General features: G+C 43.3%; 1 protein-coding gene across 3 annotated transcripts in view; it reads left to right on the forward strand.

The window, feature by feature from the left end:
* The window catches only part of DHX35 (DEAH-box helicase 35), a 56,084-nt gene that overhangs the window by 17,768 nt on the left and 14,288 nt on the right, over positions 1-24,028 (forward strand). For all 3 annotated transcript variants that reach the window (XM_090065173.1, XM_090065174.1, XM_090065172.1), the window contains exons 11-20: positions 907-1,065; positions 7,362-7,572; positions 8,145-8,269; positions 9,345-9,399; positions 15,801-15,896; positions 17,311-17,405; positions 18,515-18,592; positions 19,804-19,933; positions 21,019-21,100; positions 21,676-21,747. In XM_090065173.1, the coding sequence (XP_089921299.1) occupies positions 907-1,065; positions 7,362-7,572; positions 8,145-8,269; positions 9,345-9,399; positions 15,801-15,896; positions 17,311-17,405; positions 18,515-18,592; positions 19,804-19,933; positions 21,019-21,100; positions 21,676-21,747 (1,103 nt within the window). The remainder of the gene's footprint in view (positions 1-906; positions 1,066-7,361; positions 7,573-8,144; positions 8,270-9,344; positions 9,400-15,800; positions 15,897-17,310; positions 17,406-18,514; positions 18,593-19,803; positions 19,934-21,018; positions 21,101-21,675; positions 21,748-24,028) is intronic.

A 24,028-nucleotide genomic window follows, 5' to 3' on the forward strand; every position in this document is an offset into this window, starting at 1 on the left:
TGTATTTTAGTACAAATGAACTTTCAAGGATAGATTGGATCTGCATATGTATTGAGCACAAGGTGCACCTTCATCTGAAGTGGGTTGTTTTAAGTGGTCCTGTAATAAAGTAGTTTAGTTGAAGCTGCCCAATATTGGGTAAGGGAAGTGCATTGCTGTCTTGCATGCTACATTTCTTGTTTAGTATAGTGCAGTGTGTTTTGCTTCCTGTGAAAATGAAGGTGACTAGCAAAGCGTTATATTTCAGATAAAATGCTTTTCTTTCAGTGGTTGAACTGGGTTGGTTTGTGGCAACTTGGCAATCTGGTCCTGTTAAGTGGTCTGAAAACTGACCCTCTAAAGGCTGATCTTTTTATGAGAAAAATGCTGTAGTTTCTATTGTTGCTAAAATAACTTCTAAAATGTAGACTTGGTATGGTGATACTTGCCTTAGTTTGCAGACAGCCATGATTAAAGTTTTTAAAGGAATTAAATGCCACCCTTAATTTTAATTGGGTTTAAATTTGAAGTTGACCAACAGTTCAGATACATATTCTGTTAACTATTTTACTGGTTAACAAATCTAAGAGGTGGTCTTAACATGAAGTTCTGCTCAGTCTGGAATTGATTGGCCTCTCTTTTTTGACATCTGAAATTGTTCAAAGTGCCTGAGAGCACTACTATATTCTCCTTCCTCAACTCGAAATTCAGCCTACATTTATATTGTGTGCGGTCATGTATTTATTTATTTTTACTTGAATAGATGCTTCATATATTGTCCAAATTAGCTAAATGATTTACATAACATTCAAAGTGTTTGAAGTACAAGGCATTGGAGATGAATTCTTTGTGCATCTTTCTCTTATGCAGGTTTTAGTTGTGTGATAATGTAGCTAAATTTCTCTTGGTCTGTCTGTACTTTTCTAGGAGGAAGTAGAAACTGTCGTTTCTATGCTGATAGAACAGGCTCGAGCCCTTTCTCGTACTGGGATGAAGAAACACCTCCGTGTTCTCCCTTTGTATGCTGGGCTTCCTTCCTCTGAGCAAATGAAAGTATTTGAGAGGGTTTCACACAGTGTCAGAAAGGTAAGGCTGCCACTTAGAATATTGCTTTAGTGCCTCATTCAGAGGGATTCCCATACTCTTTACAGATAATAGTATCTTGTGGGCTCAGATCAAGCGCTGTATCTTGCCCTTTGTTATATGGTCAGCTTAGAGACCACCAAGTGGTGGGAGTCTACTATAGACCTCCCAACCAGGGAGAAGAGCTCGACCAGGAATTCTTAGGTCAGCTTACAGAGGCAGTGAGGGCTAAGGATGTGGTCATCATGGGGGACCTGAACTTCCCAGACATCTGCTGGGAGGAGCAGTCAGCCAAGTCTGATCGCTCACGTCGGTTCTTAGCCAGAGTGCAGGACTTCCATCTAACCCAGGAGGTGCACAGTCCCACCAGGGGAGACGCCTTGTTGGACCTGGTGCTGGCCACGGGTGATGACCTGGTGAGGGGGCTGCGGGTGATGGGCCACCTGGGAGACAGTGATCATCGCTTGCTGGAATTCACCATCCAGCGTAAGGTGGCAAAGGGCTGCAGCAAGGCAACAGCCCTAGACTTTAGGGGGGCTGACTTCAACAAGCTAAGGAGGATCGTTGGGGAAGCGCTGAGGACCCAGTGGGGAGGGGAATCAGATGTCGAAGGTGAGTGGTTGCTCCTTAAGGAGACGATCCTCCATGCCCAAAGGGAGGTAATCCCAACAAGGCTCACTAAGAGCATCCTGGAATGTCTCCTTGCTAAAAGGGAGGCATATACCCAATGGAGAGATGGGGTCATCACCAAGAAGGACTATGTTACAGTCGCCCGAGGATGTAGGGGGGCAGTCAGGAGGGCCAAGGCAGAGTTGGAGATAGGACTAGCTTCCCGGATTAAGGACAATAAGAAGTCCTTCTTCAAATACATAGGGGGTAAAAAGAGGGTCCCGGGTAATGTGGGGCCCCTGCAGGACACGAAGGGCAACTTAGTCATCACGCCAGATGACAAAGCTAACATATTTAACGATTTCTTTGCCTCTGTCTTCCTAAGTAGGGACCAGTTCAGCCACCTCCCTGCTGGGCCCCCCTCGGGTCCCGAGAGAGACACGCCTGGGTCAGGGGTTAGCGAGGAGTTAGTTAGGGTACTTCTGGAGAGGCTGGACGTGTTCAAGTCCGCTGGTCCGGACGATCTTCACCCTAGGGTTCTACAGGAACTGGCCGAGGTCATTGCGGGACCCCTGGCGCAGCTCTATGAGCACTCGTGGTGCTCTGGCGAGGTGCCGGAGGACTGGAAGAGGGCCAATGTGGTCCCTATCTTCAAAAAGGGAAAAAAAGAGGACCCGGGAAATTACAGGCCAGTTAGTCTTACCTCAATCCCGGGTAAGCTCTTTGAAAAAATTATCCTGGCACACATCCAGGAGGGCCTTGCGGGGGAATGCATGCTTAGGGGCAACCAACATGGGTTCATCAGTGGCAGGTCTTGTCAGACCAACCTGGTGGCCTTTTACGATCAGGTCACCAAATCATTAGACGCAGTGGTTGCTGTGGATGTAGTCTTTCTGGACTTCCGGAAGGCTTTCGACACTGTCTCTCACCCTGTCCTCATCAAAAAGCTGGGAGACTGTGGTGTCGATGCCCACACAGTCAAATGGGTCGCCAACTGGTTGGAGGGCCGCACCCAGAGGGTGGTAGTGGATGGGTTCTTCTCGACCTGGAAGGACGTGGGCAGTGGGGTTCCGCAGGGCTCGGTCCTCGGGCCCGCACTGTTCAACATCTTCATCAGTGACTTGGATGAGGGGGTAGAAAGCACCCTGTTCAAGTTTGCTGATGACACTAAGATGTGGGGGGATGTGGGTGCACTAGAAGGGTGCAATAGGCTACAAGCTGACCTTGACAGGTTGCCACGGTGGGCGGATGAGAATAGGATGGGGTTTAACACTGATAAGTGCAAGGTGTTGCACATGGGGAGGAAGAACCGGCACCACACTTACAGGTTGGGGAACTCCCCTCTTGCCAGCACGGAGACGGAAAAGGATCTTGGAGTCGTCATTGACTCCACGATGAACATGGGCCGGCAGTGTGGGGAGGCAGTCAAGAAGGCCAACCGTACCCTGTCATGCATCCACAGATGCATCTCGAGCAGGTCCAGGGAGGTGATCCTCCCCCTCTATGCGGCACTGGTCAGGCCGCAGCTGGAGTACTGCATCCAGTTCTGGGCGCCACACTTCAAGAGGGACGTGGACAATATGGAAAGAGTTCAGAGGAGGGCCACTCGTATGATCAGGGGTCAGCAGGGCAGGCCTTATGAGGAGAGGCTACGGGACCTGAACCTGTTTAGCCTCCACAAAAGAAGGTTAAGGGGGGACCTTGTGGCCTGCTACAAACTGGTCAGGGGGGATCAGCAGGTATTGGGGGAGTCCCTGTTCCCCCGTGCGCTGCCAGGAGTGACCAGGAATAACGGTCACAAACTGGCGGAGGGTAAGTTTAGATTAGATATTAGGAGGCGCTACTTCACAGTCAGGGCGGCTAGGGCCTGGAACCAGCTTCCAGGGGAAGTGGTGCAGGCTCCTAGCCTGGGGATTTTTAAAAGGAAGTTAGATGAGCACCTTGCCAGGGTCATCTGACCCCGGTGCTCTTTCCTGCCAAGGCAGGGGGTCGGACTAGATGATCTACCTAGGTCCCTTCCGACTCTAGCTACTATGAAACTATGAAGTTGGTGGTGTCTGGATACATTATTCAGTCCCTTTTTCCAAGCAGTTATGTCCCAAGAATTGTAAAGTGGAGCAAAAAAAGTTCCCATGATCCCCCCATAATATAATCTGCATTGAGTTGCATGTAGTATACTTTGCACTGTGTTTTCAGCATCTTTCTAAACAGTCCCGGTGATCATAGATTCCCTGTAGTTTCCTAGTAGTTCAGTTGTAACAATTGTCCTCAGCCATTCTCATGTGGGCTGTTGCTCTACAGATGCACCTGTCAATGGCTGTTGCCCTTGCCCCTGTTTCCTTCTGACCCTTTCACTAGCAGTTCCTGCCTTTGTAGGAGACTTGCACCATGCACATGTATCTATACTTGTGACATGGGCCTCTGTCCTCTTCCAGTCTTTGAACTGCAACCTCCAGCCCACAGCTATTTCATTGCTGTCCTACTCTGCTAACTCTGACTCTGTTGGGAGCTGTTGAGTCCCATTCTGTTAAGGAGCTCTGGACTCTTTCCTAGCCAGAATGAACCAAATGTCTTCATTTAGGCTCACTTACATAGCTCAAAGAGGCAGAGTCAAGTGCTACTTAGAATTTTAAGTCCAGCTGTGTGGACTTGGGCTTCTCAACCTGTTACATCTGCCCATCTCTACAGTGTACTAAATTCTGATACAGATCTGGGCACCCTTTCTGTGTCAAGTAGTACTGTGGGTCACTTTTCACATGGCAAGTGCTATCAATAATGAGGGACTTATTAGCAGTTCCTGCTACTGCAAATTATTCTGGTTTTAGCTTCTTTCTTACTTCTCAGTTTGTCAAAAATGTTACAGCTACAGTATTTTCTCTCCTGTTTGCCTGATCAGTTTTCCTTTCTAGTCGCTACACTGGCTCCCATATTTATCTTCATTCTTTTCAAGCTTCTCAGTCTCTTCTCTGCAATACTCTGCTCTTGATGTCTGCTTCAGTTTCTTGCATTTCTTTCTGAAATCCATACTGATACAGATATCTTTTAGCAGTAAAACAAGACTTAGTAATAGGCTGGGTAAATGCAGTAGAATTTCATTTAAAAAGAGTTAAAACTTGTCTTGTTTTCATTGACAATGAGTGTCTGGCTCTAGCTAGCTTCCATCGATCACTTCATGCTATAAAATAGAGCTACCATGCAGTTGGGCAGTGGGTGTTTCTGCATAGGCAAGGCCTGTGTTTGGAATGGAAATATTGTTAGCATTGGAGGGCCCAGTGGATTTGATTTAAATCATTGATCAGGAAGCCTTGTTTTAATCATTGCTTTCTACAAAAAGTGCATTCTTGTTGTTTGATAGCCTTTTTTTTTTGATAGCCTTTTTTTTTTATTTAACTTCTTGAAATGGCACTTTTAGAGAAAAGTAAAGACTTCACTGTGTGTACACAAACTTACAGAGAGACAATAGGGCTGATGGGTGGGTAATCAGTAGGGATATGCGAAGCTTTGGGTGATGATTTGATTTGGGTCCAAATCGGTGGCTGAATCTCCGAATCCGAATGAATCGGGACCGATTAAAAGGTTCAAATTGAGTCAAATTGATGATTTGGACAGTCCCAGGGGGCTGCAGCTGGACTCAGAGTGGGTAAGCAGGGCGAGGGGGAGGGAGGGGTCCATGGGGGGACCTCTGCCAGGCCCCATCCCCTGCCTGTTCCCCCAGTTCCCATGACCTCCACGTGCCCACCCCAGCTCCTGGTGCTTTAAAAAAAATGCCTCCACTCACTGGCTGCTGCTGGGCGGGGGCATGATCCCCGCTTCTCCACACTGCCCCATGCTGCATGGGGGGCTCTGCCATGAGCTCCCTGACCTCCCCGGACCCCTCATGGGTGCCCTGCCTGGGCCAGCTCCGACCCTTTAAGAAAAGAAAAAGGGGAAAATCCCAGGACTTATGGCTCCTGCAGTGGCCTCAGGGCTTTGAGGGGCTCATGTAGAGCCCCCCATGTGACAAGGGGCAGTAGGGATCGCCCTCCCTGCCGGGCAGGAATGGTGAGTGTGGGGGTTTTCTTAGTGCGGGGTTTGTTTGTTTGTTTGTTTTTCTTGAAGGGCTTGAGCCGCAGTGGGTGGGGGCAGCCATGGCGGGGCTAGGGGAGCAGGGGGGTTTGCGGGGCTCATGTAGAGCCTCCCACACAGCGTGGGGCAGTGGGGGGCATCAGGGATTGCCCCCTTGCCCTGCAGCACCTAGTGAGTCTGGGCTCTTTTTTAAAGGGCTGGGGCAGGTGGGACAGCCATTGCCCAGCTGGGAGAGCAGAATGGGGATGGGCCTGGCCTGGGCAATTTGGCCAGATTGATTCGGGATGGTGGTTTGAATCACTGAATCGAATCACGTGTCCCCTGAATCAGCTGCATCTGAATCTGAAGCAAATACTAGCCGTTTTGCACAGGCCTAGTAATTAGGTCTGTTCTCTCTCATCTCCATATACTCCTGTTAATAAGGATGTTATCTCTGGAGGCAACTAACTTTCCCTATGCCTGAAGAAGAGCCTTTGTGCCTGAAAGCTTGCCAAGAACAATTTTGCTAACTATTAGTAGGTCTAATAAAAGATATCACATCTACCCAAAGAACTTTGTCTGTCTGTGATCTCTGAAGACGTAAATCTACAGTTTGGGAACTGAAACTCAGCATCATTGAGATGACTAATGGGATCTTCTAGACTGAGTGCTGAGTCCCATTGGGTAGAGTGGTTTTCTTTAGTCTTTACTAATCTATAGAGGAACCTCTGGGAACCCTATAAGATTGGGCCCCTGATATAGTCCATGGCCTATTGTGACCTATTTATAAAACTTCTAAAAAGTTTACGTGAATATAGTGTTTCAAATAGTATATAATTAGAAGTTATAATCCCTATTCCATGATCTCTTTGAGCTTTAACGTATCTTAAATTAAAACTAACTTTATTTTTTTTTAAAAGCATGTTAATAAAAAATATGATTAAATGAGAAAATTTGATTTTTTAACTTAAAAAGTCATTGATTTTTATCCACCTTGTTGCGGGGGATGCGTTACCATTGTTTTCGTCTCTTTGTGGATTTGATTATTACAGTTGCTCGTTCCCTATTGGAGGATGTTGGAGAATTGGAAATTTACCTCTCTTGCCTCCTTAGTACACCACTGACTCAAACTTTAAGAATTTTTTAATATGTTGCTGTTTCAAATGACATAAAATTATACTTCTCTAGGTTTTGCCATAACTTTTTTGTTGCTTTAAAAAAAAATTGACAAGATCTTAACTTCCTATGGATATTATCTACTTTGAGATCAGCTATCTGTTTCCATTTTTATTATTGTTACAAGTAAAGACGATTTCTCTCTAACATTTCCTTCAGTTATAATAATTTTTTGTGGTTTTCTGTCTATCTGATAGCAGTTAGTATATGTAGAGTTAGTTTCATTTTTTTCTTTTATAGATAACCTGTTTCTCTTGGTGTTTATGGGGAGAATATAGTAGTTTATATACCTGTTTTAATATCATGTGAACAGCTTCACCTGTGCATTACTTCTGTGCTTTCCTGTATATTTTTTGTAGATAATACATCTGAATTATTTCAGGTGACTCCCATTTGAGGCCTAGGGCTGCGACTGCAGACTTGAATGGAAATTGGAACTCAAATAACTTGATTGCCTTTGGTGTCTTTAGGTGATTGTGGCCACCAATATTGCTGAAACATCCATTACCATTCATGGGATCTCATCTGTAATTGACTGTGGCTTTATGAAACTTCGGGCCTATAATCCCAAAACAGCCATTGAATGCCTTGTAGTTGTTCCAGTGTCAAAGGCATCAGCTAATCAGAGAGCAGGACGTGCAGGCCGAAACCGCTCTGGAAAATGTTATAGGCTTTACACAGGTAGGTGATGTATTGCACAGGAGAAGTTGCTGTTTTGTGACTTGCATTTAGCTTTACTGTTTCTTTTTGCAAACATCACATCAGGAACTGTCTTAAAATATACTCATTGAGAGGTTCAGACTGCTGTTGATTTAATTCTAGCCGGAAAGCATTTGTGCCCTATGGGGGTTTGCATACCACTAGGCAGATGCCTTATGTATAATTCATTTAGTAATGTTTGATGATGTTCAGGTATCATGATAATATGCCCTGCGTCCTTCATTGTATAGATCTTTGGCTATAGTAGTTTATGATTTAAAAACACTCCATGTTGATAACAAGTGGCTTGTTAATGATGGTGGGTGTGGTCTCCAGTCAATATTATTTTAATTAATAATAGAAGTCAAATAGTTTAAATATTGTTCTTTTTACATTGACTTAGAGTAATTTTTTGTATAGGGAGTACCTCTAAAGCATTTCACTGACTTTAACAATGTGAAAATCAAATGGGATACAAAGAAAATACATTGGCTCAGAATGAGTATTTGATTCTGAAACTTGATTCCAAAGAGCTTTTACTTCATCCCCCACAGAGGAAGACTTTGAGAAGTTGCCACAGTCCACTGTTCCAGAAATGCAGCGGAGTAACCTGTCACCTGTCATATTGCAGTTGAAAGCTTTGGGAATTGACAATGTGCTCAGGTTCCCCTTTCTCTCGGTAAGTCATGGATTCCTTTCAGAAATCTGCTTCTCAGGTGGTCAGACTTTTCAGGCTGTGGACTCTCTTAACAGACTAATCATTTTCTAACCAGTACCCAGTTTATAATTGTGTAACATCTCTGTGGCAGCTACAGTATTAGCATATTTACTTGGCTGGCTCCTCCTTGTTTCCTGGTGTTATCTACAAATATCCGGGCTCCTATTTGCAATAATGATCCTGGACACTTGTAGAAGCAGTGGGAAACAAGAAAGATGATCCAGTAGTGTATGCCTGTTTTCTCCCTGTGGATCACAGGCAAGTGCTCTATAAACAATCTGAGGTCCATGCACTGTAGTTGCTCTGCTACTTTGGAAAGAGTCCTGGCTGACCACATCCATTTTAGTGAGCAGTATTAGCTGTTTCTTACTTTTCCAGCTCTACTGAAATTCCATTATTTTATCCTGTTGTACAGGAAAGACCTGAGAGTTTACTCTCATCAAGAATAGCTGTTATAAAAAGAGCCACTCAGAAGAAGATCCTCAGGATTAATCAAATATTGTACAGTTATAGCTGCCTTGCACTTAAGCTGTGGAAAAGAAATCTGAAGAATAAAAATTACTTGGCTTAATTTCTATTAGCTGTAGCAAACAATTATTAAATTCAATTTTTGTAATGTCTCCTATTGTTATATTTCCATTGATATGCACCACCCAGTACAATAGCATTTAAAGTAAGACAGTTTAAAAATAAATTGTTCCAGTTCCCTATGGAATAGCTCTTGGACAGTGCAAGTTTGTTTGGTTTTATTTCATGTGCTCATAGGGTCTTGAAAGCATCACAGCAATTATGCTGTAACAGTTCAGGAGATGAGGTGATGGTAATAACTCTCCCTCCATTCTGTATTCAAAAGGGTATGGAAAGTACTGCATACAGAAAGGATGGGATTGATAACGAAAGATTATACCTGGTGCTGCTGGGGTGTTTTTCCTTTCCTATGAGAGAGGAAAGAACTATAAGATTCCTTATTGTGAAAATTCACAGAATTACTATGTCAGTGATAATCTGAAAAGTTGTTTTTCTTTGTATTTCACAGCCACCCCCTGCACAATCAATGGTGCAAGCTTTGGAATTGCTGTATGCTTTAGGAGGTAAGCAATTACTATAAAAAAACATTTTCATAGGTTTTTATAGTAACGTTACAGAGGAATAAGTCAAAATCCATGTTTCCGTTCTTTAAACAGGTATTAATCTGGCATCTTTTAGAGAATACTGTTTGGAAAGAGAACACTTAAGAGTGAGCTCCACTCTTGATGTGTTTCTAAGATGATTCTAAATCAGGGAGGGAAATTATTTAGGCTGGAGGGCCACTTACAGAGTTTTGGTGAGCTCTTGGTCGGCAACCTCCACCCTCAACAGCTCACCAAAACTCCCTACGTGGCCTCCATGGGTAGGGTGCGCTCAGTCAGGTGGATGGGATTCCAGGCTGGGCTGGGATTGGGATCGTCTGTGGTGACAGCATGGGGCTGGGGCCCAGGGCAGATCTGCGATCCACTCCCTGCATAGCACATCATGGCCAGCCCAACCCAGGAAGGGGGTAGAGCATATGCCTGTGACCCGGCCCCTGCTGCCCACACTGTAGCACAGATGCATCTGGGCAGACCCAGTACAGTGTGGCTGTGGAGCACTATAGCCCAGCAGTGTGGGGCAGTCTAATTCATTTGTCATCTGTTAGGACTGTCCTGCACTGCTAGGCTGCACTGCTGTGCAGCTACACTGTTCTGGGCTGCCTGCATGTGCCTGTGCTGGGGTGGGTGCAGGGGAGTCCAGGTCATGGATATATACTCTGCCCCCCTCCTGGGTTTGGCCAGTCACAATCTGTTGTGCAGGGTGCAGATTGCTTATCTGTTACCACCCTGTGATCTTGGTCCTGGCTCTGCCCACCCGTCCCACTCCCAGCTACAGCTCCCTGCCTGCCCACAGACCCATTCCATCTTCTTGGCCAAACATGCCCTACTTACATGGGTCCTGGGCCAGTCTCCATGGAGACCCTGCTCTGTCCAGTGTGTGAGATGGATAGGCCAAGGTACCTGGGAAGTGGGGTTGGGTCCAGTGATGGTGGAAACTCTGGTAGTAGCAGCTGGAAGGAGCTGCTGCTTTCAGGGCTGCTGGGAAGCAGAGTCTGGCTGCCATATTGCCCCAGCCCCACTGTGTGCCTGGGGCAGTGGGACCAGCTGCCCGTGCCATGGCTCTGGCTGCCCCCGAGCCTGGTCCAGGTGGTGGTGAGGGAACATCCCATGGGCTGGATAACATTCCTTGGTGGACTGGATCTGGCTTGCAGGTCCTATTTTACCTACCTCTGTTCTAAACAGAAACGAGCAACAAAAAACCCCTAAGCATCCAGAAGTTTTAGAAAGGATATATTTCATAGACGTTAGGGCTGGAAGGGACCTCTCAAGATCATCGGGTCCAGCCTCCTGCCCAAGGGGCAGGAAGTCACCATAGGTCAAATGATCCCAGCAAAATAGGCATCCAAGTGTTTTTTAAAAATATACAGAGTAGGTGCTTGCACTACCTCTGGGGAGAGTCTATTCCAGGCCCTGGGAACTCGGACAGTAAAGAAGTTTTTCCTTGTGTCCAACCTAAAATGGTCTTCCAGGAGTTTGTGACCATTGTGCCTTGTTTTCCCGTGGGGTGCCCTGGTGAAGAGACATTCTCCCAGTTCCTGATGCACACCCCTTATGTACTTATAGGCTGCCACCGTCACCCCTGAGCCTTCACTTCTCCAGGCTGAAGAGTCCCATGGCTCTTAGCCTGTCCTCATAAGGCCTGCTTTCTTGTCCTCTAATCATGTGCGTGGCTGTCCTCTGGACTCAAGCTTTTCCACATCCTTTCTGAATTGCAGAGCCCAGAATGGTATTCCAGCTGTGGTCTCACAAAGCCCGAGTCAAGTGGGAGGATGACTTCCTGGGTCTTGCTTGGGATGCATCAGTAGATTCAAGCCAGAGTTTTGTTTGCTTTGCTGGCTGCAGTGGCTCATGTTCATCTTGTGGTCAATCATGTGGTCTCTTTCAGTCATGGTGCTAGTGAGTAGGGCTGTGTGAAGCTTTGCTGGCTGTTTTGTTTTGACTCATTTCAAGCTCGAAATGGCGAGATTGAAACAAAACAAAGGGCTTCAAAACATCCTCAAAACAAAATGAGGCTATTCAAAACATTTTGAAAATTTTGAAACATTTCAAGTTTTGAAGCAGCAGCCAGGTGGTGGGAGGCAGGGGAGAGCCAGGTCTGCGCTCTTAGTGGGTCCACAGCCCCATGTGGCTCAGCCCGGGAGGGGAATGAAACCCTGGCTCTCCCTGCCTCCCACTGGTGGGCTGTGCTCTGTGGGGCTAGCGGAGCCAATCTGAGCACAGCACCAGCTCTGCCTGCCTCCTGCCACTGGGCTGCATTCCAGTTGGCTCCACCAGCCCCGTGGAGCTCAGTCCCGTGGCAGGAGGCGGGCAGAGCCAGTGCTACGCTCCGCCTCCTACCACCGGGCTGAGTTCCACGGGGCTGTGAGCTGTTGGGAGCTGAGCCCGGTAGAGGGAGGTGGGGTGCAGTGCCCAGTGCCCTCCCTCCACCAGGCTCAGCGCCCAGTGGCTCCCAGCCCCGTAAAATGAGCCTCGTGGTATAAGTGGAGCACAGTGACAGGGCTGTGTGCTGCCTCTCTCCACTAGGCTCAGCTCCCAGCGCCGGTCCCAGGCGGCAGCGACAGCCTCCTGCCTGCACCCTTGAGAGGGCTGCGGGTCTCTGCCAGTCTCCTCTGGGGGTGCGGGCCCCCGATCTGCCTGCGAGTACAGGAGGATGCTCCTCCTCCAGTTTCATGTTTCTCCATTACAGCCTATGGGCGAAATGTCGATACAGCATTGAAAGAGCAAAACTGTTTTGACAAAACAGAACAGTGCTTTTCGAAAGGAAACTAAACTCAAAACGAAACACTGTTCTGTTGAAACAGAAGTTGAAGCAGATCAGTGCTGCTTTGCACAGCCCTACTAGCAAGTGTTGCACTGTTGAGCCTATAAGTGTGGTGTGGGTTTTTCCTCTCACGGTGGAGCACCTTGCATTTTTCATTGTTGAATGCCATCAGGTTTTGATCCGCCCACCTTGTAAGCCTGTTGTGGTCGGCCTGGATTGCCAGCCTGTGCTCTAGGGTAACCTATTCCTCATAGCTGCTCCCAGTGGCTTGGTGTCGTCAGTGAACTTAACCAGTCCACGTCTAACACCAGAATCCAGATAGTTTATAAATGCATTGAAGAGTACAGGTCCGAGAACGGAGCCCTGAGGGATGCCACTGGTTACCATGCACCACGTTGATTTCGTTCCATCAACTATCACTCTCTGGGTCCGTCCACTGATCCAGTTCCCCAGCCATCAGACCGTGAAATTGTTGAGGCCACAATTCCCCAATTTTTCCATAAACTTTTAAACTAGCTTTTAATGAACGTGCCTTGGAAAGGAGCCATTATGAAACAACTGAATGCTCTAGAAAATTTTTGAAGTTTTTTTCCTCTGAAGCAGCTCCTATTCATCATTGTCAGAAATGGGATACTGTTCTAGGCGGACTACTCTGACTCACAATGGCAGGTCTTCCCTTCCTGTTTACTGCAATCATGCAAAATGCTTATTAGAAAATAGTTTCCGGAAACTAAGTTGATCAGAGCCTAAAAATAGGCACTTAAATATGCATTTATTCATATGAATAAATTACCTTGCACTGAAGTTCTTAATTGATGCATTGGACGTGTCTTTCATTTTATGTTACGCTGTACAAGTACCAGAAACCTGTAATTTTCCCAAGATTTAACATGCTTGTTAAATTGTTTGTCATTCTTTTGAAGGGTGTGAAATTTAGAAACCGTAAACTAATTCTTTAGTCACTTATCCTTGGTTACTTTTGGAAAGCATTTTTTTGTTAGAATTCTTAGTTCTTAGCCATTAACTAAGAAAAGGAGAGAGGATTTTTCATCTGTGAGCAGGTTGATTCTTAGCAGCCATTTTGAGCCTGGAACCAATGCTATGAGATTGGCTCATGTAATGCAATTGTAAATATGCAACTAAAGCACCTTAGGGAGACGGACAGGTTTAGTTCACTGCCTTGCTGTTCTGGCAGAAAACCCTGTGCTTTGGGGCAGATCCCAAGAGAGGTGCAGAAAAAATTCCTGTTTGCCACCTGCAGTCTTTCAGCAGAATAGAGCAGCTGCCACTATTACTTAGTTTAGAAGAGTGTGTTTGTCTGTTGCAGTTAAACTGATAAAATCATATGAATTTAAAAGTGAGAGACATGTTTGGTAAGTATGTAGTTAAAGTTGCAGCTGAGCAAAGGAATTAATTACAGTAGGACCTAGATATCTTACGAAGAGAGTGGCAAAGTAATAGTTAAGTTTAGTATAACTTTTGAATTTCCTGGTGTTTTGTGTTTAAAATTCACTATAACATTTTCAGTTCCAGAGTGACTACCTGTATGAACAATCCTGCAGGTTTTCCCTTAGAAGAAAATACATTTTGACATTTTGTGAAACACTCATCCGATCTGGTTTTACCAGAAATTCTTGTGTAGATTGACTTGCCACTGCCAGTAAAGGGCAGATAATTTAATGTTAAATGAAGTTTAGATTGCTGATAAAGGTATTTACAGTTTTAAAATGTGTTGTTAGTATTGGGGACTGAACAACTCATTGTTCTCTATTTCACTTCATTTTATGATTTTTCTTTGCCTACAAATATGTGAGGAGATAAATGCTTTTTTCATCCTGGCATTATTTGCATTTATTAATTGCTTCCCTTGCCGAAAAGGCTCAGAGTACAATAAAAGACAAAAAATTAGAGAAACAATAAAATATTAAGATAAGGTAAAAAAAAATTCCCCCAATGTATGACATCTTCAAGTTTCTTCATGGTTCTTTGTTTCCCTACTTATCCATCCTTGCTTTTTGTGTTGCATACCATCTTGTCCCACTCTGTTACTCAGGTTTACAGATTCACTCTTCCTACGTCATGCAGTATACCTTTTACTGAAACCTCTTGCTTTGTGATCTTCAGCATCTCCAAAATCTATTAGTTTTTCTCTCTCAAATTATAAAACCTTGTCTGTCTAGAGTCTGATTGCTTATTTCTGTCTCCCATTTCCCACATGTGTTCTGAATGCTTCTGCTAATGCTCAGAGCAGTTTTGAAAAATGCTTAATGGAACTAGGCACAGAAATTCCCAAGATCCTCTTGGAAATGTTGCCCATTGCCCATATTGCTTAAGGAACCGTATTTATCACGTTTGTGAAAGTTGACTGTCACAGCCACGTTATAGCTCTGTCTGGTCTGTGTTGTTATAAAATATGCTATACAACTGGTAGGCCACAGCCATTTTTATTCTTCACACTAAACCACAGTTATTTCCCCAGTGTAGACTGGGCAAAAATCCCATACTCCACTTTTTTCTGCTATCCTCATCACCCTTTGAGGGACCGTCCTGCTTTATTCTACCTCAGGCTTTTAATCTTCATCTTCACTTAATGTTCCTCGTTTTGCAGTCTTTCCTCTTCTCCTTTCCCAGCTGTCTTTATGTAGCTTTCTCAAACGATGTGTTCTTTTTCTGTGGTGTCCCTTACCCTTAGAACCCTTTCCACTCAAATCTTTTTTCCAAAGACATTTCTTCCAGGAAATGTTTACAACATGGAGTTCTAAAGAGAATGTATAGGACTCCAAATTTAGTTTTTCTTGTCGGATACGCACTGAGTCTTTTTGTAAGTAAGCAGCCATTCTTCTGCAGAAGATCCCTAACACACTGAGAGTGCTTAGTAATAACTTTGGAATTGAAAATCAAACTATTATCTTTCTATCCTGTATGTGATCACACACAGTAACAATTTTGGAGTTGGAATGTAGCTGCTGAGTAATGACTGGTATGTGAGATTGCAGGTTGCCTACCTGGTGTAGATACTGTAGCAATGATAGTATTACATTTAATTTTTTGTCAGTGAGTCAGTGAGAGATGACTCAGAAAAATGGTGCTCTGTCACCTCAGACCTTCTCCGTCTGCTCATCTTGCCCATGCTTCTTTTCTCAACAGTGCACTTTTTTCCCTAAAAAAAAAAGTTGAGGAAATTCCTTCAAGAATAGGTAGAAATTTTACAAGGTTTCAATTTGCAGGGTTAAAGGCTTTCAAAAGGTTGTCTGGCAAAATGTGTGGAAGAGTTTGATTCCTGTAACCACTGGCTGAATAGTTTCTGAATTGCTATAGGTGCCGGTCGAATTTGGTTATGGATCAAGGAGCTGTTGTGTCTGTGAACAGGAGAGGATTCAGATATATGTTTGCTTAAAAAAAAATACTGGCTCAGCAGATACTAAATGGGAGCAAGGAAGAGTGTCTAAGTTTCCAAGTTCCCAGTTTGATAATTATTAGTTGAACTTGTTTTTTGTGCATTTTGTTTGCACAAAATGTTTTTTCCATAATAAATATTTAGCAATTTTGATAATATACTCTGCTACTTTTGCCTGTTTTCTGTATCATTACAATTCTGCAGGTTTGGATAAACACTGTCGTCTAACAGAACCTCTTGGTATGAGAATAGCAGAGTTTCCTTTGAACCCTATGTTTGCAAAGATGCTGCTGGAATCAGGTGGGTACATTTCTGTTGTTGGTTGTGGGTTGATCATGAGGCACATTCTACCCAGAGGCAATATCACTTAGTCCTGTATTAGATTACCTGCGTAGTCTCTGAAACACACTGCTGCCTAGTTTGGCTTGATTTATATTGAAGAGATTGGGGGCAGGGGGAAGTCTGATAGTCAATGAATTCTATAGCATTCCTTCCTGTTAGACTACAATTTTCAAACTCTTTTATCAGAACTTGGCCTGCTTATTCTGTTGACCCTTTAGTATTACACCAGTCTGTTTGATAAGGTAAGTGTTTGATTGTAAAGTGTTGTCTATGCCAGTGGAAGAGAATTTTTATGATAGGTTCTGTGTAAGTGCACAGTTTTTGTAGAATTTTTGGGAAACCTCTTGGGAAATAATAATAATATTTAATATCCAGATACTAAACTGTAGGATTTGGCAGTATAGTAGAACAGCCAATCCTGAAAAGTTATATGCATTCTTAACTTCATTCATTGTGGGCTGGTTCTATTAGTATAAGTCTTTCAAGACTGGTAAATACTTTGGTATATACTGCTTAAGGAGGTATATTGACAGAAATATTAAGCATAAGAAACTTTTGTACAACCCACGCATACCATCTACTGTAGGAGGACATACTGTGTAATAACTGGCAGAGGTACCATAACTTGTCAAGTTTTCTTTTAAAAGAAGAAAAGAGAACCAAACCTTTAACTAGTGACTTTTCAAAAAAACTTATACTGGATGTACCTACACGTTTATTAATGCATCTTTGCTACTGCACATTAAGTTTAGTACCTCTAACATGAAGTACTACATAAATGCACAGTAGCCAGTGCTAATGCGTAGTAGCAAATGTGCACAGTCTTTTTGTGATGCTTAATGCACAATAGATTAATGTACTGCACATTAGCATGGCTTTTGCTATGATGCACTTGTGTGCAGTAGAGTTAGTCTACTGTGCATTAAGCGTCTTGTGTAGATGTACCCCTTTAGCACTAAATGCGTAAAAGGCACTTTTTTCATAGAGTATGTTGAAATGATATATATTCTGTACTCTAGTATAAATACAAACGAAAATCTAATAAGCATATTTTAGCCATTGATGTTTTGTCCATTTGTGTAATATGGAAGTAGATAGATATATCAGAGCTGGGTGTATGTGGTTTCTTCGGCAGAGAACTGAGTGATTCTCTTCTAATAATCAGATGTTGAGAGAGGGAGGCATTTTACCAACAGTGCTTTGTAGTGAAATAACTATATTTTTCATTTCTCTTGAAAGTATTGTTTTTTCCATAAAATGTCTAAAAATAAATCCTTTGTCTTTTCCATTGTATCATTTGTGTGTGAGATTGGATGTAAGAACTCTTTCTTATATTTTGTTCTTATATTTTTCCCTGTAACTTATGCTTCAGGAAATTTTGGCTGCTCCCAGGAAATCTTGAGTATTGCTGCCATGATGCAGATTCAGAATGTGTTTGTGCTCCCTCCAAACCAAAAAGCACAAGCTGTAAGTTCAATTTCATGACTTTTCTTGCTTATTCCGTATCTTGGAATTTCTGCCAACTCGTGTTAATAATTCACTAGGGAGTTACAAAGTTTGATATACCTGAATAAAATGGTTTTGTTCTTGCCTGTATGGTTAATAATGCAAAAAACGGGGAAGCTGAGTACGAGTCCTCAGAAGCTAGTATAAGCCAGTTTCACAGTGAATAGATAGGAAGACCTTGTTTATTTTGATCTTCTTGCCGAGATTAAAGTAGAGGAAAAAGGTAAATTTTATTTTCAGAGTACAAAAGTATTCAATAAAAAAAAGTTAATTTATAGGCAGAAATGCAGTTGAGTCTACTGGTGAAAATACCTCATTTCTTTTATTCAGTTTTTTTATAGGTTTTCCTTAAGTATATGTTGAATAGTAAAATATTTTAATCCCTCACTGAGGCACTGGTCAGGCCGCAGCTGGAGTACTGCGTCCAGTTCTGGGTGCCACACTTCAGGAGGGATGTGGATAACATGGAGAGGGTCTAGAGCAAGGCCACTCCCATGATCAGGGGGCAGCAGGGCAGGCCTTATGAGGAGAGGCTACGGGACCCGAACCTGTTCAGCTTCCACAAGAGACGGCTGAGGGGGGATCTAATGGCCTGTTGCAAACTAGTCAGGGGAGATCAGCAGGCACTGGAGAAGTCCCTGTTCCCCCGAGCACTACCAGGAGTGACCAGGAATAACGGTCACAAGCTGGCAGAGGGTAGGTTTAGGCTAGACATCAGGAGGCGCTACTTCACAGTCAAGGCAGCTAGGATCTGGAACCAACTTCCAAGAGAAATGGTGCTGGCTCCTACCCTGGGGGGTCTTTAGGAGGAGGCTGCATGTACACCTTGCTGGGGTCGTTTGACCCCAGTACTCTTTCCTGCCATGGCAGGGGTTCTGACTAGATGATCTACTCAGGTCCCTTCTGACTTTTGAAACTATGAAACTATGAATTTGTCAGCTAGACGGGAGTTATAATATATGTATAGCATTAACATACTGAAGATAATAAGAACCAAAGTTATTAGAAATAACCATTGCAAACCTGTGTATGAAAATGCATTTCTCTTCTTTTCCCCTCATCCCTTCCAGACAAGGCAACACAGAAAATTTGCTGTGGAAGAAGGCGATCATCTCACTATGCTAAATGTTTATGAAGCTTTTATTAAAGTAAGCAATTTATGGTGTATGTGAATTCACAGTGGGGGAATAGGGTGGGTTTCAGCGGTTACGATTCTAGATGCTCAAAACTGAGACTCTTAAGGGCTTATAGACCATCCAGTTATCTAACACTTTTGAATTAACTTATGGTTACTTCTGTCACAGATGTTCCCATAATTCCACTGAGCTGACAAGACAAATGAATCCCATAGTTTGATGTTGTACAGGACCCTATCTGAAGTTACCCACATCTTCATTTAGGCTGGGATTTGCAAAGAAGCCTAAGGAAATTAGGTACTGAAATACATTGAAATTCTTGTTCGGCTTTATTTTCTGACAGATTTGAGTTTCATTGGAAGCTAGGTATCTGACTCCCTTAGGCTCCTTTTGAAAACCCAACTTGTTAATCTTCATATCTTGTTCGTGATGTTAGGGTACTTGGTGAGCAATGAGGTTTAGTTGAAATCTTAGGCCTTCTCTACACAGATAAATTTTATGACTTAAGTTGTGCTGTATCGGAAGGGGAATAAGCTGTAATAATACATGGTAACTTTTATAAGGATATAACTGCATCTGCATTAGGAGTTAGAGTGGTAGAAATGTTTGAGGTTTAAAAAATAACTCCCCCTTCAGTCACACCCCAAATGAGGTGGTTGTATACAAATAAAAAAGCACTGGGTAGATCAGGTTTTAGAAGCCTCTTCAAAGAATTATATTTGTGCCTGTTATGATTTTATATACTTTAAAAGATAAAGTATGAATTTAAAGTGCAGTACCTATTTCAGAATAATAATCTCTGTGGACACTGTTATACCTGGAATAAGTGTATGACAACATGGAGATCTTCAGAAATAGCTTTTTTGTAATAGTTCTGTATCTAGACAAACACTTAAAAATAAAGTACAGAAGTGTCATCTTATGTTTTAGGGTAGAAAAATACTGACCCAAGCTAGTCCACATGGAGATAAAGCACTTTGTCCTTTCTTATCCTGGAAGCAATGACTCAAGCCTAGAGTAGAAAATAGGTGTTTATGGAACTGGAAGTCATTTGCAAGCTAATTAAAGTATGCTGTGCAGTCTGGCAGGTCATAGTTACACTGTTTGCCCATAATTTGATAACTATCAAGAAAACACTACTTGGAAAACAACTCGATTGCTCTGTTGAGTATGGAAGCCTTTTGTAGTATTTTTTGAATTGTTCTTGTATTGTTGCTATACAGCACAGCAAGAGTTCTCAGTGGTGTCAGGAGCACTTTCTAAACTACAAAGGGCTTGTCAGAGCAACAATTGTGAGAGAGCAGCTGAAAAAGCTTCTTGTCAAATTTAAAGTACCGAAGAAGTCCAGTGAAGGTAGGAGCAATGCAATGAGGCTTTATTCATTTCTTACCCATAGATTTGCCTTGTGACTAGTGTGGAGTGAGTCCCCAGCTTGTTGATCTATTTTCTGATCTTATTGTACGTCAATAAATACTTTGTCTTAGTGACTTAAACATATGTATAACAGTGCTGGAATTTAACAATTGTTTGTTCAACACCAGCACTTAAGTCTATTTTTATCATTAGGGTTAAGTACAGACAGTTAAAAAGCCCGAGGCTGAATTGATTCAGTGTTTGCAGGTTAGTCTAAGCTGCAAAGATTGAACCGGTAAGAAAGTGAACAGACATTCCTTTCGATTCAGGAAATGCAGCTACATGCCTGCAGTGGCTCAAGCCAGAAGCCGGGGTGCTAGAGCATGACTCTGGCACACAGCCAGGATGGGCTGTATGTTCACTTCCTCTTTCTGCTGCCCCTGAGGTCTCTGGGATTTGCAGTCCGCAATCACAGTTGCAGGACTCTGCAGGGTTGCTCGTGACACAGTAGCAGGACTCTGCAAGGTTGCTCATCACTTCCTCTTCCTGCTTCCAGGTGCCTCTGGGATTTGTAGTCCACAGTTGCAGCTAGCAGTAAGTTTAGCAGGGCAGGGTGCTCTGTACTCAGGGGAAGAGAAGTTTAACCCCCCTCCCTGGTCCCAGACCCTGGGGTTGGGGCCGGGGCTAGGGTTTCCTGAGGTGGGGGTGGTGGGACACAGTGAGCCAGCCCTCACTGCTCCAGCTAGGGAGCAGAGGGGCAGGACCGGCCCTGCTCTCTGGAGCAGACAGCCCAGCCCAGCCCAGGGCTGCAAAATCCTGCAACGCTGTGTATATAATTATATTATCTCTAGGACACCTCTGTGGTTTTACTTAGTGATTTGATAAACTGTGAAATCTGAGCTGGGGCGAAGATACCAGTCTCTTCTCTTAAGGCACTAAACAGTCTTTCCTATCAAAGCAGAGTTCATCCATGATCTGGAAGTCGCTTTGAATGAAAGAGTGCTGTGTGGGCTGTTATTTCTCATGGCAGTATCTCAGTTTATCAGACACACTTTAGAGAGAGACTTATTGATTCTCTTCTTTAGGTGACCCAGATCCCGTTTTGAGATGTATAGTTTCTGGATTCTTTGCTAATGCAGCCAAATTCCACTCCACAGGAGCTTATAGGTAAATAGGTTCATTATTTTTTTGGAACTAACTTATTTTTTAACATGCTGTTTTGAAATGATGATAAATATGTATAGACAACGAACAGGTACTTCTTGAAACACATGACTCCTGAGAGAACTCTTGGTCCATTTGTTAAACAATCTTAGAAGGCTTGTAACAGTTTCTAAATGTTTCTTGTTTATCTCTTCTTTTGTTGACTGAATACTTACGGTTAGCAATCTTGATAAGGGCTTATTAGCAGTAACTACTAATTAGCTTGGACCAGTGTGCGCAGCAATGACATCTTCAGCTCACCTTAAAGCCTTTAAGGCCTTTGTTCTTCTGATGTGAACAAAAATCCATTTAGTATAAGATTGTAAACTCCCAGTTCTTTCATTTGTGGCTTGGGCCAGAATTGAAGCACAGTCTCCATCTGAACAGCTGTTGCATTAAGTCTGACTTCATTAACTTGTTCTAGCTCTTTCATTGCTTAAATTTATTAGCATTCTTATTGGGGATGGAAGAATGCTAATATGCAAGTGTTAAGTTGACATTTGTGATAGCTAAGTCTGAAACATTGTTCTGTCTTCAAGGACCATCCGTGATGACCATGAACTGCACATTCATCCCACCTCAGTGCTGTATGCAGAGAAACCTCCTCGCTGGTAAGTTGGAGTTGCTGTCACTTAGCTCCAGGTATCAAGACATTCTGATTAGTGACACTGATTCTAGATCAGTGTATCAATATATCTGGGAGTTCCTAGTTCCCATAATAGTAGCTCAAGGGAAACTTCCTTTGCACTATATAGACTGCTCAAACAAAAGTGATTGGTGGGGAGCATATAGAAAAAAGACATCCATATCAGACCAGAAAGTATTGTGGTGGACATGCACATAGCTTGGGTTGACATGTATGGCTGAGATAGATAGATAGATAGATATATTTATGAGTGTTTTGTGCTGCATTTAAAAAAAATCAGTTTAAAAAAAAAAAAAAAAAGAGGAAAGTATTGGGGTGATGAGATAAATGGGTAATCGGGTACCCCTTCTACCAGGCACCAGAATAGAGATTTTTTGCTGAAAACAACTTACCACCATGTCGGGGTATCTCTGTGGGGAACTGCCTCCATCCACTATGACTATGATCTTAGTTTATTGATGTGGGGGGGATGATATGGAGATTTACAAAGCTGTCCTCAAAATGCCTAGCTGAACAATGTAGGAGAAGATAGTTATTTTTATTAACTATTTACAATTGACTCCAAGATGAACATGAGCTGGCAATGCCAGATTGCAGCCAGCAAGGCCAGCCATATCTTGTCATACATCCAAAGATGCATCTCAAGCCAGTCCAGAGAGGTGATACTCCCCCTCTGTGCGACTTTGGTTAGGTCGCATTTGGAGTACTGTGTCCAATACTGGGCGCCACACTTCAAGAGGGATGTGGCCAGCCTGGAGAGGGTTCAGAGGAGGGCCACCTGCTTGGTGAGAGGGCAACAGGACAGACCTTACGAGGAGAGACTGAGGGACCTGAACCTGTTCAGCCTCAGCAAGAGGAGGCTGAGGGGGGACCTGGTGGTTGCCTACAAACTCATCAGGGGAGATCAACAGCAAATAGGTAGAGCCCTTTTCTCCCCAGCACCACGTGGGGTGATAAGGAACAATGGTAATAAGCTGATGGAGAATAGGTTTAGGTTACAGATCAGAAGGCAATTTTTTACAGTTAGGGTGCCCAAAATCTGGAACCAACTTCCCAGGGATGTGGTCCTCGCCCCTACCTTGGGCAAATTCAAGAGCAGGTTGGATGATCACCTGTCCGGGGTCTTGTGAACCCAGTAATCATTGCTGCCTGTGGCAGGGGGTCAGGCTAGATGATCTGTTCAGGTCCCTCCTGACCCTTGCTACTATGAAACAATGTAGTAAATATACATAGCTTGCTGTCCTTGCTTCAGTAAGTTTCTAATTCAGAACAGATGAGAGAAGGTTTCAGGTAAAGGTAGGACTGTCCATATCAAGGTAAACAGAAACAAGTTGATTTAAAGTGTGCTTCTAGTTCAGGTCTGCTTGGGTGCTGTGTCTGTATGTATGTTTGTGTGTCAGTGATTTTTTTCCTGAAAAGTACTTGATTAACAAATGAAACTCTCCTTCCTATTTGCTTGGCAAATTCCACTTTGGCTCTTGGAATCGAATGAGATGTTTGGAATCATGCATCATCATGAACAATAAATATTTTAAAGGCCAAATGATGCTATTGAGTACACCTTTGAATCCCTGGGTCAAAGTTGTGACACCCATACACAAAATGTGCACAAGAGGAACAATTAAACTAGTGATTAATTCTATTAATGCACAAACTGGAATAAACTCCAAATTGTTCAGTCCCAACTGTGCCAATTCTTTGGGGCTAGCAAGAGTGAAATACAGATTTATATTTGCCATGAAAGTTAGCAGACTGAGTGCAGAACTGTTGACTATGCTGGGGCCATTTTTAACAATATCATCGCTTACTATAGAGGGTTCTCTGAAGAGATTTGAAATAGTAAAAATAGAGAGTGCTTGGAAGATAAGTGGAAGACTTCTTCAAGCATATGATACGGAACAGCCTAAAAAAGTCATGCAGTGGTGAGTGGGACAAATCAAGCAGTAAGAAAGAAGGGAGGATTTAGAATAGTGGTTTTCAACCTTTTTGGAAAGTTGAGACACCCTGGATAGACTCACAGTACCCCTTGGAAAATACCAGCTCTTAGTTTTTACTCTTTTTTTTTAACTACAGGAAAACAATAGAACAGTGTTTCTGTTGCTAAGAACTTGGACCACAACTGTGGATTTCTATTTTAAATTGATGTGTTTTTCTTCTGAATCTTGTTTGCAGACTAACAGTGCTAACTTGGTGTGGCACCCTGCAGCACCCTGGAAAAGATCTCAAGACACCCCAGGGTGCTATGG

This window comes from Crocodylus siamensis, chromosome 10 (genome assembly GCF_052110815.1).
Source record: "Crocodylus siamensis isolate JL-2025a chromosome 10, ASM5211081v1, whole genome shotgun sequence".
Classification (NCBI taxonomy): domain Eukaryota; kingdom Metazoa; phylum Chordata; order Crocodylia; family Crocodylidae; genus Crocodylus; species Crocodylus siamensis.